The following is a 14,285-nucleotide window of genomic DNA, read 5'->3' as shown; positions in this document are numbered from 1 at the left end:
AACGGGTCACTTGACTGTTAGACATCACTAATATAGACTGCTGGTTCTCACTCTACAGTCATTAGCTCTGGGGGTACATTCAGATCTTGGTCAATAGAGGACTTTGACCCCTGTCATTCTACTGCTCTTGGAAGGAGGATGGGCATAGGAACATGACCATTATTTTTTCCTTAGGTGAAACATGAGTGCTTGATTGCATTACATGGTATTGCACAAAGCTAGTTAGAAACAGATGCTTGGAGACTGCAGTCCAAGTGCAGGACAGCACACCTGGTGAAGTTTATCCTCTACATAGTGTTGACAGAGGTTTCTGTACTGCTGGGTCCTGCAGCCATTTAGTTCCAAAGAAACACACAGAGGCCTACATTAATTATAAACTGGTTGGCCTATTAGCTCAGGCTTCTTATTAACTCTTATATCTTATATTAACCCATAATTCTTATCTGTGTTAGCCACGTGGCTTGGTACCTTTTTATCAGTGAGGCATTCTCATCTTGCTTCCTCTGTGTCAGAGTGATGACTGCAGACTGAGCCTTTCCTCTTCCCAGAATTCTATTCTGGTCATCCTGCCTGGCTACTGGCCAATCAGCATTTTATTAAACCAATACAAGTGACAAATCTTTACAGGGCACAAGACCATTGTCCCAGAGCAACAGAGGTCAAGCCTAAACACGGAAGGAGTCTCTTCAATGTTTCCCTCATGGGTGCCCTTCTCAATCCTCAGTATCTCACATCTCATGCAGAAGGAGAACAACAGTACACTTGTATGTTCCCTGGGCTTTAATGAGGAACAGATAGCTATCTTGCAAGTTGGTAATTATTGAGCTTAGCACAGGCTACTTTCCATGCAAATCCATTCTGTGCATGTTAGCATGTGATGCCTTAAAACACCGAGGTCACCTGATGTCACTCACTGGAAACTACCTTGGTTGATAGTCTTTTATTACTGAGATCAAGTCTTGGTCGTCAGTTTCATACTCTTTCAGACTGTTGTTCCAGGGAATCCTCTACACCAAATCGAAGTCTTTGTTCCACCTGGCTAAGACTACACTCAGGTATTAGGGAGCCAGTTGTAGCCCGAAGTGACCTGAGCATGAGGTTTTGAAGGCAGAAACCTTGTTGGCACCTTGCTCGGCAGCTGTAGTGGTGAGAAGGCAGATTGGAGTATGCAAGCAATTTGACAGAAGCTAAGGGCTTAACTGCACAAGCAGGCAGTTTAATAGAAATTAAATTCACAAGGGTATCTTGGCCTTGGGCTCCTAGAATAGTTTGGTAATTTTCCATGGGATTCTCCATCAAGATCATCAAATTCTAGTTAAACCTGAAACAGTATGAGCAACAATACAAGATGGAGGATCCTTTGCCCTGTCTTCCCTGTCACACAGGTCCTCTCTCCCACTTATGTCAGAAGTCTCTAGACCTACATTCACTTAGTAGCTGAGGTGGGACTGAGGTCTCTTGATAGAAACTGTTCTTTCCATGAAAACAGACCAGGGGATGATTTTACAAGAAGTTTGTCTCAGTACTGAGATAAGCTGTATTGCTCCAGTAGAATTCTATTAAACAGAGTGTTTAGAAGCAAAACGTATATATAGCTTCTTACAAAAAAGCTTTTAAGAGTGAATTCTAGCCAGGTGGTGGCGGCAGCACACGCCTTTAATTCCAGCACTATGGAGGCAGAGGCAGGTGGATCTCTTTGAGTTGGAGGCCAGCCTGGTTTAAACAGTGCATTCCAGTATAGCCAGAGCTACATAGAGAAACCGTTTTGAAAAGAGAAAAAGAGAGAAGTAAATTCTTTTGGGGGCGTGGAGAAAAGGGGTAGAACCCACTTGAAAACTGGGTGTGTGTGAGAGCCCAACTGGACCTCCCAAGAACAAGTTGGCTAGGCAGAGTAGCAGAAACAGATAAGCTCTGGGTTGTCAAGAGACTGTGCCTCAATATGTAAGGTAGAAAGCGGTCCAGAGTCACCTGAGGTCAACCTTGAGTCTCTAGACACATGTCCATGTGTGCCTGCACACACAGGGAACACAAATGTGTATGTGCACACCAGAGACATGCAAATAAAGTAACTTTTAAATCTGCCTGGTGACAAGGAGTTAACTAGAAATTGCCCTTTAGCTATTCTTCCAAACTAAAAATTCCTGCAACACAGTTATTATCTCTTGATAGTAAGCCTTTGTGTTTACTACAGTAAATGTATTCTACCCATGGCTGTCTTTGGGTCCTGAGGTAATTTTCTACCACAGGTGTGAGATTTACTTTAATTATGAAGATGAACAGTTGAAAGGGTCAGCCTAGTACCCATCTGCTCCTTATCCAGGCAAAAAGCTTCTATGCCCCATGCTAATATTTCCAAATGTCAGTGGCCCTGACTTTTTGTGATGCTGGATTTTCATCTCATCTACCAATTGTTGAGCTACTCAAAGACTCCCTGACCCCACAAGAAATCCTTATGCTCTCCCCACTCCCAGATACTCACACAGATGCCTCAAGGTATCAGGATTGCATGGTATCACAATAAAGGCATTCTCAGTTGATCTCCAGGTCAGAGAAACCCTGGCGTCTTTCACATACTTCCCTTATTACCTTTTCATGATCTGAGGTGGGAGAGTAGTGGCCTTTTAGCTTCAAGAGGCCTTTGAGAGAAAATCAAAGTACAATTCTGAGAGGAAAAGAACTTTCTTCCTTGTGTGGATGTATATGTCTGCAGGCTATGTGTGAGGGAGTTTTCTTATAAACCAAGTAATACCTAAACAGACATTACTTAGGAATAATTTCCAACACCACTTACCTAGAGATAGTGTCTTATTCCAACAGGTTCAAAACTGAGCCCCACTTTAGATGCAAATTGCAGACAGTAGTTTGCTATCCCTGTCAGCTGACTGATAATTGAAGCTCTCACTATAATTTCATTAATTTGCTACAGCAGGGTCCAAGGAAACATGTTTACCAGCTTGTTGCTTATAATAAAAGGACACAAGTCAACAGCCTGATGGCCAAGGGCAGAACTTTGGCTCTTCCTTGGGCACTCCATCATCCAGGAACCATCACACAGTCACCGATTAGGAAGCTCTTAACTGCTCTTTGAGCTGTGTGTATATAATCTGGCGTTCTGACTAGCACCTCAATGGAGCCTGGAATTTGAAACCCTTCTACTTCAGTCTTCCAAGTGGTCGGATGATAGAAATGAGTCACTCCATCCCCTTTAGGTGTTTATGGCAGCTTTCTTATGTGATCTAATTGATGTTACATTACTGGCCATTGGTATCAATATCCCCCAGCACATTTTCCCTTGCCAGAAAATGTGTTCAGAGTTCCACCTTCTAATCATGTGGTCGATCCTCCTGGCAAGAATCATCTCAGAAACTCTTATCACCTAGGAATTACCAACATCTTAGGAGCTGGGATAAAGAACAAGATTCTCACCTATTGCTGGGAAACAGTAGTTTTAGGGTGCATATGTAAGAAACCATGTCAGAGACGGCAGTGTCTCAGAGAAGACAAAACTACTTTTCTCCACAGAACAATTTTCACACCGTTTCCTTACTATATTACAAGTAGACAATCACATCTATCCACAATGGCTATTTTGTCCCCTTTCTGAATCTTGCACTGTGATAAACATGTTGTACAGTTTTGCAATGTCAAAAACAGGTAATGACAGATGCCCCAGCATTAGTCCCAACTTAGTGTACCCTCAGACGATAGAGGATGATGACATCGGTTACATTTCTTTGTTTTTAACAGACACCATCTATCAGGTTAAGAAAAATACTTCCTTTGTTTAAAAAGCAGGAATGATATCACCATTAATCTATCACTTTTTTTCTTTATTAGTACAGCAAGTAGCCTTCGGGACTTTGTAGTAATAAATCACACTTGCAATCCTAGAATGAGCCCAATTTGCTAATAAAGCAGTATCTATTTCAGATGCTGCTGACTCCGGCATGGTCATATTTGATCTAATACATTTGCTAGTAATAAAGTATCCCTGCTTAATTTATCTAGATTATGTTGATTTCAAAGTACAAAGTGATATTTTTTTCATTATTAAAAACTCCTGTGAGGTTAAAATCTCTTTTTGGAATGTCTGGATGAATATTTTTTCATTCACTGTTACGTGAATGTTTTGTGTATTTTAGGGGCGAATTACACAATGTAACCTTGGCTGGCCTGGACACCAAAGTTGCCTCAAGCTTGCATAGTTTCTCTACCTATACCTCCTGAGTACTAGGATTTATAGGCACACACCACTTGAGTTTTGGTTACACCAACTCTAACTTTGGGTGCTAAACACTAGTCTTTCCACACTCCTGCTCAAGACTATTTCCTTATTTCGTATGAAGCACTGCCAAAGTTCATTTTACTTTTAATGAGACCAGTGATGCTTTAGTGTTTCTAGTGTGATCCTAGTAGTGAGTGACATCAAGCAGGGATTTTGACAAATAGATTTCCAAATTATCTAGATACTTACTTTTACTCTTGTACATGAATATATGTAATTTTTTTCTTCTACTTTGGTTTTTCCTTATCAGCTTCTCTGGGAAGATGGGCATAACTTCCACAATTTTGTCAGATTTGAGCTTGGAAGTCAGTTTTGACCAGACCAGCACATAATAACAATGTTCATTATGTCCTATCAATACTACGTATCATTGTACATTTCTAAAATATACCTTGTTAGTGTTATTACTACAAAATGGGTAGTAATCTGCTTTACTAATTTGCCTATTTTCTCAAATGTCAGATCTAAATTAAAATGCTATCCTCTGATGAGAAAAGTGTACATGCTGCCATTGCTTACATTTTAACATTTCAACACGGACACATTGTTTCTTTGGTCTTGAGAACTTTCTTGTTTCTCTCCTCCACTCAGCTTTCCTAGCCTCAGTGCATAGAGACAGTGGGCATTTTATGCATGGAGGAAAGAGTGCTGAATACAGAATACAATATAAGTTTTCTCCATTATTCCAAGTAAAGTGGACAAAATGCCTTTCCCAGAATAAAAGTGACTTACCGGTAAGCTAACTAAAAATAATTTTCTCCAGATCTTGAACATAGTAGAGCCAATATTATTTTAACACAAGGAAAATTCTAAAAGGAATGAATACTTAAAACCAAAGTTACAAATTTTAATCTATTTTATACTTTAATTTGTGCATTTGTGGTAATTTATGACTGCAAAACACCCTTTTTCTTAGAATGATGAAAAGGCACAATTCATTTGGATGCATAGGGTACCATTTAAAGTATCCGGTTTCCTTACAAAGTGCTTGAGCAGTCACATACACATACAGTAAAAGCAAAATCTATTTACACTCTTAAAATTTAAAATCTGGCTAAATATATATATATATATATATATATATATATATATATATATTTAAACTACAGAAAAATTAGTGCTTTTTCAGCATAATTGTGTGACTATGCCTTGACCTCTAAATTTTTTAGTGATTGACTTCAATTTAAAAAATTTCTGTACAATGTGAATATAACTCTATGTCAGTTTTTAATGCAACAAGCCCATTTAAAACGTTGCTTTCTATGCATAATTCAGAACCAACAAAGGTATGCAGACTGTACCTCAAAAGTGTTTGATTTTAATATTCTGTTAACACTGTTCAGATTAAAGCTAGAAAATTAGGCTATTTTTTCTATTGTTATTTTCCAAGGTAATTAATTAATTAAGGTAAAGCAACTTAGAACAACATATTGTTCCTTTTTCTTATAAAATTTTGTTCCAAAGGATCTTGGGATTAAAATAATAATGAATTGGAAGGTAATATAAAGTATCTCTGTACAATTTTAATTGTTCTTAGAGTACAATACAAACATGCCAACATATCTTAGCAAGGCTGTTTTAAGCTCAACTCTTCATGTATCAGTGTGCTTTTATGTTCCTCATTAGACTCAAATTTTGATAATTTTAAGAGATTAGCTTACTATGATTGCGTGGTTAATTCAAGTGTGGTTAGTTACCAACTTGCTATTCCTGAGGTATCATGGCCCTAACATGCCAAGCACAGGATCATCAATGATATCAAATTGAAGAAAAACAATGAAGTGACAGGCTAGGAGGAAAAAGTAAAAACAAACAAAAACACCTAAAAGAGTTCCAGCCAAGTGAAGGTCATGATTTGTAAAAAGGCATACCATAAGAAAGATAAAAAGCCACAAACGGATCCTCTGAAGATATGTAGAGTATTTGATCAATTATTTGTGAGACTTTTGAGGTACAGCTTTAGTGTTATAATAACTTTTTATAAAATATAGACTGTTTTATCAAAAATATTTATACATTCTATTATAATATATTGCTTTTGCCCTCAATAACTGCCAATATAAAATCTGGATCCAGTGGCCTAAAATGTACAAATGCACTTAATGTAAATGCTGGAGTTTGAGGTGTCTGCTTGGCCACTGTACAAAAGTGAGGAAGTGGTGAAATTAAATAATATGCCTACAACACAGAATACATTACAACTTGTACATATACATGTTCACAGCATGTATACCATGATAATCTCTATGGTTTAACAATGATAGAATTCCCTTCTACAGCAGACACAAGAACAAGATGACTACGTTGATAAAAGTGGAGAATGCATACCAATAAAGGGTTAATCAGGCGCACTGACTTTGGAAGACCTGACTGAACAGCCTCCAGGTGTCTTGACTTTGGGAATGCATACAGTTAGCACAGTATCTTGGTTCCAGCTGATCAGAAGTCCTCACTCTTAATGTTAAGTAAATGCCGATGTTCCTAATTTTTGCAGCATTTTTTACTAAAGAAAAGCTCATTTGGCGGGTAGCTCTGTTGGAAAGCTATGTATGAGGCTCTGCTGCATGGCTGGGGGAGTTAAGGCAATAAAGAGTGTTCTCCTGATAAATATAGAAAATTTATAAAACTAGACATTAATACATTCTCGTTTTTTCCTTTAAATCAAGCCACCAACGGTGTATAAACTGCCACATTTTTCATATTATAGTGATTTCTTAAAAAACAAACTGCCTTTTTCAAACAAAATCACACTTTGTGAACAGTAATAGCTTCCAAAGCCCTATTTTTTCTTTTGTAAAACACAGTAAAGTGATTAATCTTTCTTCCACTTAAGGCAGGCCTAGGGCAAAGATGAGGACTATTAAAGAGTGGTTCTTCTTCTTTTTAAAAATAGAGTATTGATGTAAAAGTATTTATTTGTAATGGATTTCCATGGCCAATGTTCACTCAGCCTAAACTCCATGAAACAGCTTCCAGTGTTCAGATTTACGTTAAAAACATTGAGAAGGTATTAAAAGAGTACTTTAACCACATCTTCATGTGCGTTAAAAACCTTGGAAGCTCCTGGTGGCACAGAAGGCAAATGAAGGGTGCTGTTTTCAAGAGGTCTTCTTTTTAGTCAGTTTGCTTGGTTTCACAGTGTCCAGTAACTTAACACCAATCAGCAATGTAGTCAAAATCTCGGAACATTTCCTGTTCCTCTTCCGAAAGTACCCTTGGCTCTCGAGGTGGAGTCAGAATAGGTGCTTCTGAGGTAAATTCATCATCAAAATTACTAACATCTTCCCGTCCTCTGATGGTAGGTACAAATGGCGGCTTTACTTTTTTGTCCATTAGAGCACTCCAGTCAGTTAGCTGGGTCACAAAATATAAAACAACCAGTTTAGTTTCCTGTTTTAATCACTTAAATTTCATAAAAAAGCTTTGAACTTCTGCACTTACCCGGAAAAATGGGTGCTTCTTTACATCTTCTGCATCTTTCTCACCAGCTCCCAGGCGCCGCTCAGGATTTCTTCTCAACAGCTAGCAAACAAAACAAGGAAATTACGATGAAAGCAACAGAACATAGTTCACTGACAGAGACTCTCACAACTTTTCGGAGATTTAGTTAGTTTTTTTTTTGTTTGTTTTGTTTTTTAAGATTTGTCTAAAGTATGTGTCTTCTATGAATTAAAAACAACTTCTAAAATTCAACTGGGAAAATTTCTTCAACTTAAAAGATTAAGCTTAATTTAAAAAAAAGAATTCTTAATCCTAATTTCTTACCCTTCTCATTATGGAAATGGCTTCTGTAGATAAGAACCTTGGATACCTTACTTCGTCATTTACAATACTGTCAAATACCTCTTCTTCATCATCACCAGGAAAGGGAGACTGGAAGAAATATTTCTAGTAAGATGAAGTTCCATATATTCAAAAACCCATATATTCAAAGCAGAACCAAAATTCAGGCAATGAAAATGAAATGAAGCTGGGTGGTGGTGGCACACACCTTTGATACCAGCACTTGGGAGGCAGAGGCAGGCAGATCTGTGTGAGTTCAAGGTCACCCTAGTCTATAAGAGCTAGTTTCAGGGAAGCTAGGGCTGTTATATGTTACACGGAGAAACCCTGTCTCGAAATACTGAGAAAAAGAGAGAGAGAGAGAGAGAGAGAGAACAAAAACAGGACCCGAAGCTTAGTTGGAATGCCTGCCTAACATGTAAGAAGTCCCAGAACTGCATAAAACCAGAAATGGTGAGGCAGGAGGATAAGAAGTTCAAGGCTAGCCCCCACTACACAGTGAATGTAAGCGGCTTGTGCTATCTCTGGGCTACATGAAACCACATTTAAAGAAACAACAAATACTCTATGAAGTTCTGACTGTGAGCTGCGTAGGCTGGCTTATACCTATCATCCAAGAAGTTGGGAGACCCTATTTCAAACCTCCCCACAAAAAATGGAGAGGATGTCCCAATGGGACAAAAACAAACAAATAAACACAAAAATAAAAACAAAAAACCCAAACAAATGAACAGAGTTTAGCCAAACCACACTTTAACAGTTAAAAACAACCAAAATAAAAACCCTTCCAAAAACCATTATAACTGAAGCTTAAATAGTGCTATAAAATATAATGCAGACCAATAAATAGGTTTTAAGTTTAATTCCTTTCCTAATTACCTTCCTGTGGAGGCACTAAAGATAAATGGAGTTGAGAGGCAACTAAAATGGAGTATCAGTGCCTTCTGGGTGTGTTTAAAACTCAGCCATTTAGAAACCCTTTCAAAACCAGAAAGCAGGGACCTCCTCACTTGTTTGTTAACCAGTGGCTTGAACACAAGAAGGCAAAATCAATAGCATATTAATTCTGCAAGATTTATACAACTAATTTTCACATGTTATTTCTAACACATTTTTGGGAGGATGGAGTTTAAAACAAGGTCTCACTGTGGAGCCCTGGCTGTCCTGGAACTCACTATGTGGACCAGAACAGCCTCAAACTCAGAGAAGCCTCTGCTTCCTGAAAGTAAATTATAAGAAAGAATACAATTTTGGCTCAGAAATAAATCTTGGACTTACTTAAATGATACATTTAAAAATATGGCAATAGAAACATAGAGAGGTGACAGAGTTTAACTATGCCACAGTCACCAACAACAGTATTTCCATCACCTTAGTTAGAAAGACTATTGCAAATAGCGAATACTGATCTTAAAACAATTTAATTCCATTCCAAATACCTAAAGTCGCTTTTCTAAACAGAGGAGGGAGATTTAATCTGGGACATAGGTCTTGGGAAAATAAATGAGACCAGATGGAATTGATACCAGATCCTAATGCACGAAGTACAGGGTTTAGAAACAGGTTCTGAAAATGTAGAGGACAAAAAAAGTGCAACCCTAACTCCCAAGTGCTATGTGACAAGTTATTAACCACGTGTGTTACTCATATATCTGAAAACGGTAATACTACTAGTTTGGAGTTTATGTTGATGGATGCAAAATGAACAGAGCTAATATTTATAAAGTTCATAGCTCTCTTAATAAGCCATTTCTTTTTTCCTTTTCCAGAGTATCTGCTCCAATTTGACACACTGAAAGGACTGTCATCTATTGGACAAATCTGTTCATTATGGTTAAGTGTTAGTAAACAACACACAGACTAAAACTTCAGAACCATCAACAAATAAGAAGGCATCTGTTCATTTATTCAGCCACTAAATGATTCATGATTTGGATATACAAGATGGCTGGCAATGGGAAACTCCAGAATAATGATTCATTTCCAACAAGTTGACTTGTATCTATAGAAAAACCCCTCTTGAGAAAGGTTTCAACTGCCTTGACAAAAAATATACTCATTCTGAATTCCATTCCCATTATCATTCTTAGCAATCCATAAATCCATTAGGACTTTATCATTTTCATTTATTTTGTAAGTTTCATAAATTATAAGGATTTCAGTATTAAACTCAGTTATCCTCAAAGATTAATATTGTTAATAAGAAAATGAGTAAAGTGTCAACTGCTTCAATTCTGTTCATTTTTTTAAAAAGGGGTTTATAAATATTTTTAAATATGTGTATGTGTGTCTATCTGTGTGAGGATATGTACTTGAGTGCAGGTACTTGTAGAGTACAGAGGTGTCCAATTCCCAGAAGCGGGAGTCACAGGTGGTTGTGAGCGCTCAGAAGAGGGTGTTGGGAATTAAACTGGAGTTCTTCCTCTGCAACAGTAATATGCATTCTTAACTGCTGAGCTAACTCTCCAACCCTGCTATTGTTTTTGAAAGTCACATTTATTTTTACAGATGACAGATATTTTTTTCTTTTTGTATTTTAATTCAATTACAAGGTGTTTGTACTATGTAGCCCAGATTGGTCTCAAATTCATAATCTCCCTGTCTCTCTGCCCACCCCTCAAGTGCTCAGATGACAAGTATGTACCATTACACCTGCCTGTAGAATATATTTTTATTACTCTCCCGTCGTTCTATTCCCTATGAAATTCAGTTCTATTAAAATCACAAAACATAACCATCTTAAAACACTTAAATATAAGAGGCTATTTGAAAACATACATAATACAGTCCACCCACTATATAAAAATCTAAACTACTAGGCTAGTAAAGATATTATAGAAACACAGCCAATTATTAGCATAAAACTGATTTTCTAGTTATATAGGAGACAAATGGAAGTGTCTTTATAAAAATGATGTACTTTTTCCTTCCAATCATCCTCCCTTTCTTCATCTACCTACTTCCTGTAGCTTACCTCTCCAACGAGCATTTCATATATAAGTACGCCAAGGCCCCACCAATCTACAGCCCTTGTGTACGATGTTTCTGTCAATACTTCTGGGGCAAGAAATTCAGGAGTACCACAAAATGTGCTTGTTCTATCTCCATACCCCATTCCTGGAGATGATAAATTCAAGTATTTATTGGCAAAGAAAAAAATGGCATAAAAATTAGAAGGTGTGCTTAGGAAAGAAAACTAACATTGCTGTACATATATGTTTGTAACTTAAACATACCAAGACTTCACAAATGTTTCAACCAACAAACTCATGACTCAGTAAACACTCACTAATTCTAAGATATCCAAGAACTGTGTTCACTTACAATGGAAACAAAGTTAAGTAATAAAATAAAGCTACTAGTGTACGAAGGAGGAAGCATAACATCAGTTATAACATTACGTATGAAGAGTGAATATCTTATAAGGAGTCAAACCTAACCTAGCAGTATCTACTGCTTACCACCATCATCATTACAATTTCTCACATGACCTTTCCTTTGAATGGCCTCAGCTTAACTGCTTTATTTAATCCCTAAATATATATATATATAAAATCTTGAGATATTTACATAATTCTATTTTTCCATTAAAATGTTAATAGTTCTAAGAAGCTGGCATGTACTTCATTTGGCTCAGTCCCAATCAACAAACCAGCGCTTAGCACCATGTTAACATACTGGCAAGAATATCAACCATACAGAGAAGCTGAGTCTCACAACAGTTTCTGACAATACCAACTATCTATATCCACCGATCACAGTCTTGATGTGGTTACTGGGTTATATGAGCAATTCAAATGTTTTAATTGAATAAATTAAAATAAAAAATGTTTTTCTTACACAAATGAGAACTACTGAAGTACAAAGGAATAATAATCAATAGAGTAGAACTTAAAAAGTCCAATTACCTTCTTTGCAAAGACCAAAGTCAGCAATTTTCACAAAGCCTTCTGTATCTAGCAACAAATTATCCAACTTCAAATCTCTGTTCAAGGTGGAAACATGAAAATAAGTGAGTAAACCACATAGTACAAGATAGAATTTTTATTTTCAAGGAGCCCAATTTTGTCTTCTGGGAACCGTTTCTTCCAAGTTATAGCATAGGATGCTCTCATTTTTCTTCCTTTTGCATAGTAAAATATGTATTTATTTATGTAAAATAAAGCTTTTACATAATTTTTTCTTGCTATATACATGAGAATATATTTACAAAATAAACATTCTATCTTTTTAATTGTTTATATTAAGATACAGAATCAGTTTAAATACCTTTTATTGAAGTTTAAATTTTTATTTAGGGTAATCTGACTTAGTCACAATTTGAACTTTGTTCACATGCATTATGAAATAATTTAAGCTAACAATATAAGTAAAGTGTAAGATTTAACTTTTAAGAATATAGTTTAACATAAAGAGAAGGCTAAGTGATTACAAATGAAGCTAGTTTTAAATACTTTATTAAGTAAACGGAATCATGAGCAAACCTTAAAAACATTGTTAGAAGCTTGACTAAACCATTAAGATTCCAAATTCTGACTGGCTTTCCCATAGTGAGCTTGCTTTCCGGTACCATGCAGTGCATTAATGGGAAGTAAGAGCAGCACTACTCAATGTAGCCAGGGATCAGACGCTGGCCACAAGCTGTTCTGCAGTTTGTCAAGGAGCCAGTGCCAGAATATGAATGGGCTATACCACCAATACCCTTGTAGTTCAGACGATGGCAATATTTTCTTATTCATTCATTCACTCTTGTGTGGGAGATCAAACCCAAGGCATCACATATCATAACCTCTCTACCACTATTCTCAGTCCATGCTACTGAAGACATCCTAATGAGGGACGGCACGGTAGTTTACACTCTGGCATAGTTGTTTTCCTCTCTCTAAAAGCTACTGGTGAACTGTGTCACCACAGGCCAACTCACTCTCTCACTATTTTAATTAGGAAATAAGCAGAGGACCAACAACCAAGAAGTCCATCACACAACACTCACGATGGTGAGCTAGTTTTCCAAGTTGAGGTAGGACTCACGTGTGAATTGGAATTCAGGCTAATTAACAAAAAGAAAACTAAAAAATTGGTTAAGCAGAAAATATCCTTGTTAATTATCCTGAATTCCAATTCACACGGAAGTAAGCTATTAGAAACAAGGAAAATGTACTCACCTATAAACAATTTTGTGCTCATGTAAATATTGTAACCCGAGAACTACACATGCTGCATAAAATCTGTTAGAAAAATTAAATCAAATGTTTAATAAATTTCATTGCTCTTGAACCCTTTTATAGTTCAATGGACACTTTGTAGTTACTCAAATATTTATTTATTCTTATCACATATAATATATTGTGCTATTCAAAATGAATTTAAAAACTGAGAGAATATAATTATAGCAATGGACAGCTTTCACTTGCATAGTCGTCATTGAGGGTCCTCAGAGGACTTTTGGTTTGGTTCTGTAGGGAGGAACTGCAATGTGCTGTAAGTATGGAAAGACAGCGTGCCAAAGCAAAAGTTTTGTTGGAAAATACAAGCCATTCCCTTAAGACAGAAAAAGAACAGAGGCATGGAAACTGCCAGTTTGACAACTAGTAAGGAATTTGCTGTATGTTGTGGGATATTTGTACATTGTGTGAAGGTGTATTTGCTGTGTAATAAAAAGCTTAATGTCCAATCACTAGGCAGGGGGTATAGGTGGAACTTCCAGAGAGAAAAAAAAGAGTAGGAGATGAATCTAGGTGAGCAGGAGATGTGGGCAGACACAAAAAGAAAACAGGAGATACGAGGCGGAAGAGAGGTAAAGCCTCATGAAAGAATGTAGATTAATATAAATGGGTTAATTTACATTATAAGAGCAGGCTATAAGCCTAAGCTATAGGCCGAGCTTTCATAAGTAATAAGTCTCATTGTCATTATTTGGGAGTCTGGCCAGCAGGAGAGAAAAATACTAATTACAGTAGTGGATAAAGCACAAGATTGGAGTCCATGGGGAGCATAGCAGGAGATCAAGCTGAAAGGACCCAAGTAGAATCATGAATGCCAAGCAACAGATATGAAAATTACCTCTTATCAGGAATTTCTTCCCTTAATGAGGAAGCACATTTTATATTAGGGACATTGTAAGTACTGGAATAGAATTATGTAGTGAAGAGAGAAAACAAACAAACAAGGTTTTACAATAGAACAGAAGAAAGATGATGAGGACTTGCAAAGAACT

General features: G+C 36.9%; 1 protein-coding gene across 3 annotated transcripts in view; it reads right to left on the bottom strand.

Annotated features, from left to right (window-relative positions):
* Positions 1–5,117: 5,117 nt before the first annotated feature.
* The window catches only part of Pkn2 (protein kinase N2), a 101,541-nt gene continuing 92,373 nt past the window's right edge, over positions 5,118–14,285 (bottom strand). For all 3 annotated transcript variants that reach the window (XM_041658670.1, XM_041658814.1, XM_041658740.1), the window contains 6 exons: positions 13,234–13,296; positions 11,977–12,053; positions 11,043–11,185; positions 8,051–8,158; positions 7,727–7,807; positions 5,118–7,639 (listed from right to left, as the gene is read on the bottom strand). In XM_041658670.1, coding sequence (XP_041514604.1) covers positions 7,436–7,639; positions 7,727–7,807; positions 8,051–8,158; positions 11,043–11,185; positions 11,977–12,053; positions 13,234–13,296 — 676 coding nt within the window. In that variant the 3' untranslated portion in view covers positions 5,118–7,435. The remainder of the gene's footprint in view (positions 7,640–7,726; positions 7,808–8,050; positions 8,159–11,042; positions 11,186–11,976; positions 12,054–13,233; positions 13,297–14,285) is intronic.

The sequence above is a fragment of the Microtus oregoni genome, unplaced genomic scaffold (genome assembly GCF_018167655.1).
Source record: "Microtus oregoni isolate MIOR12 unplaced genomic scaffold, Mior012 000000F_ref0000247, whole genome shotgun sequence".
NCBI lineage: Eukaryota > Metazoa > Chordata > Mammalia > Rodentia > Cricetidae > Microtus > Microtus oregoni.
The sequence above is the reverse complement of the archived record's forward strand: the minus strand, read 5'-3'. Positions and strand labels throughout refer to the sequence as shown.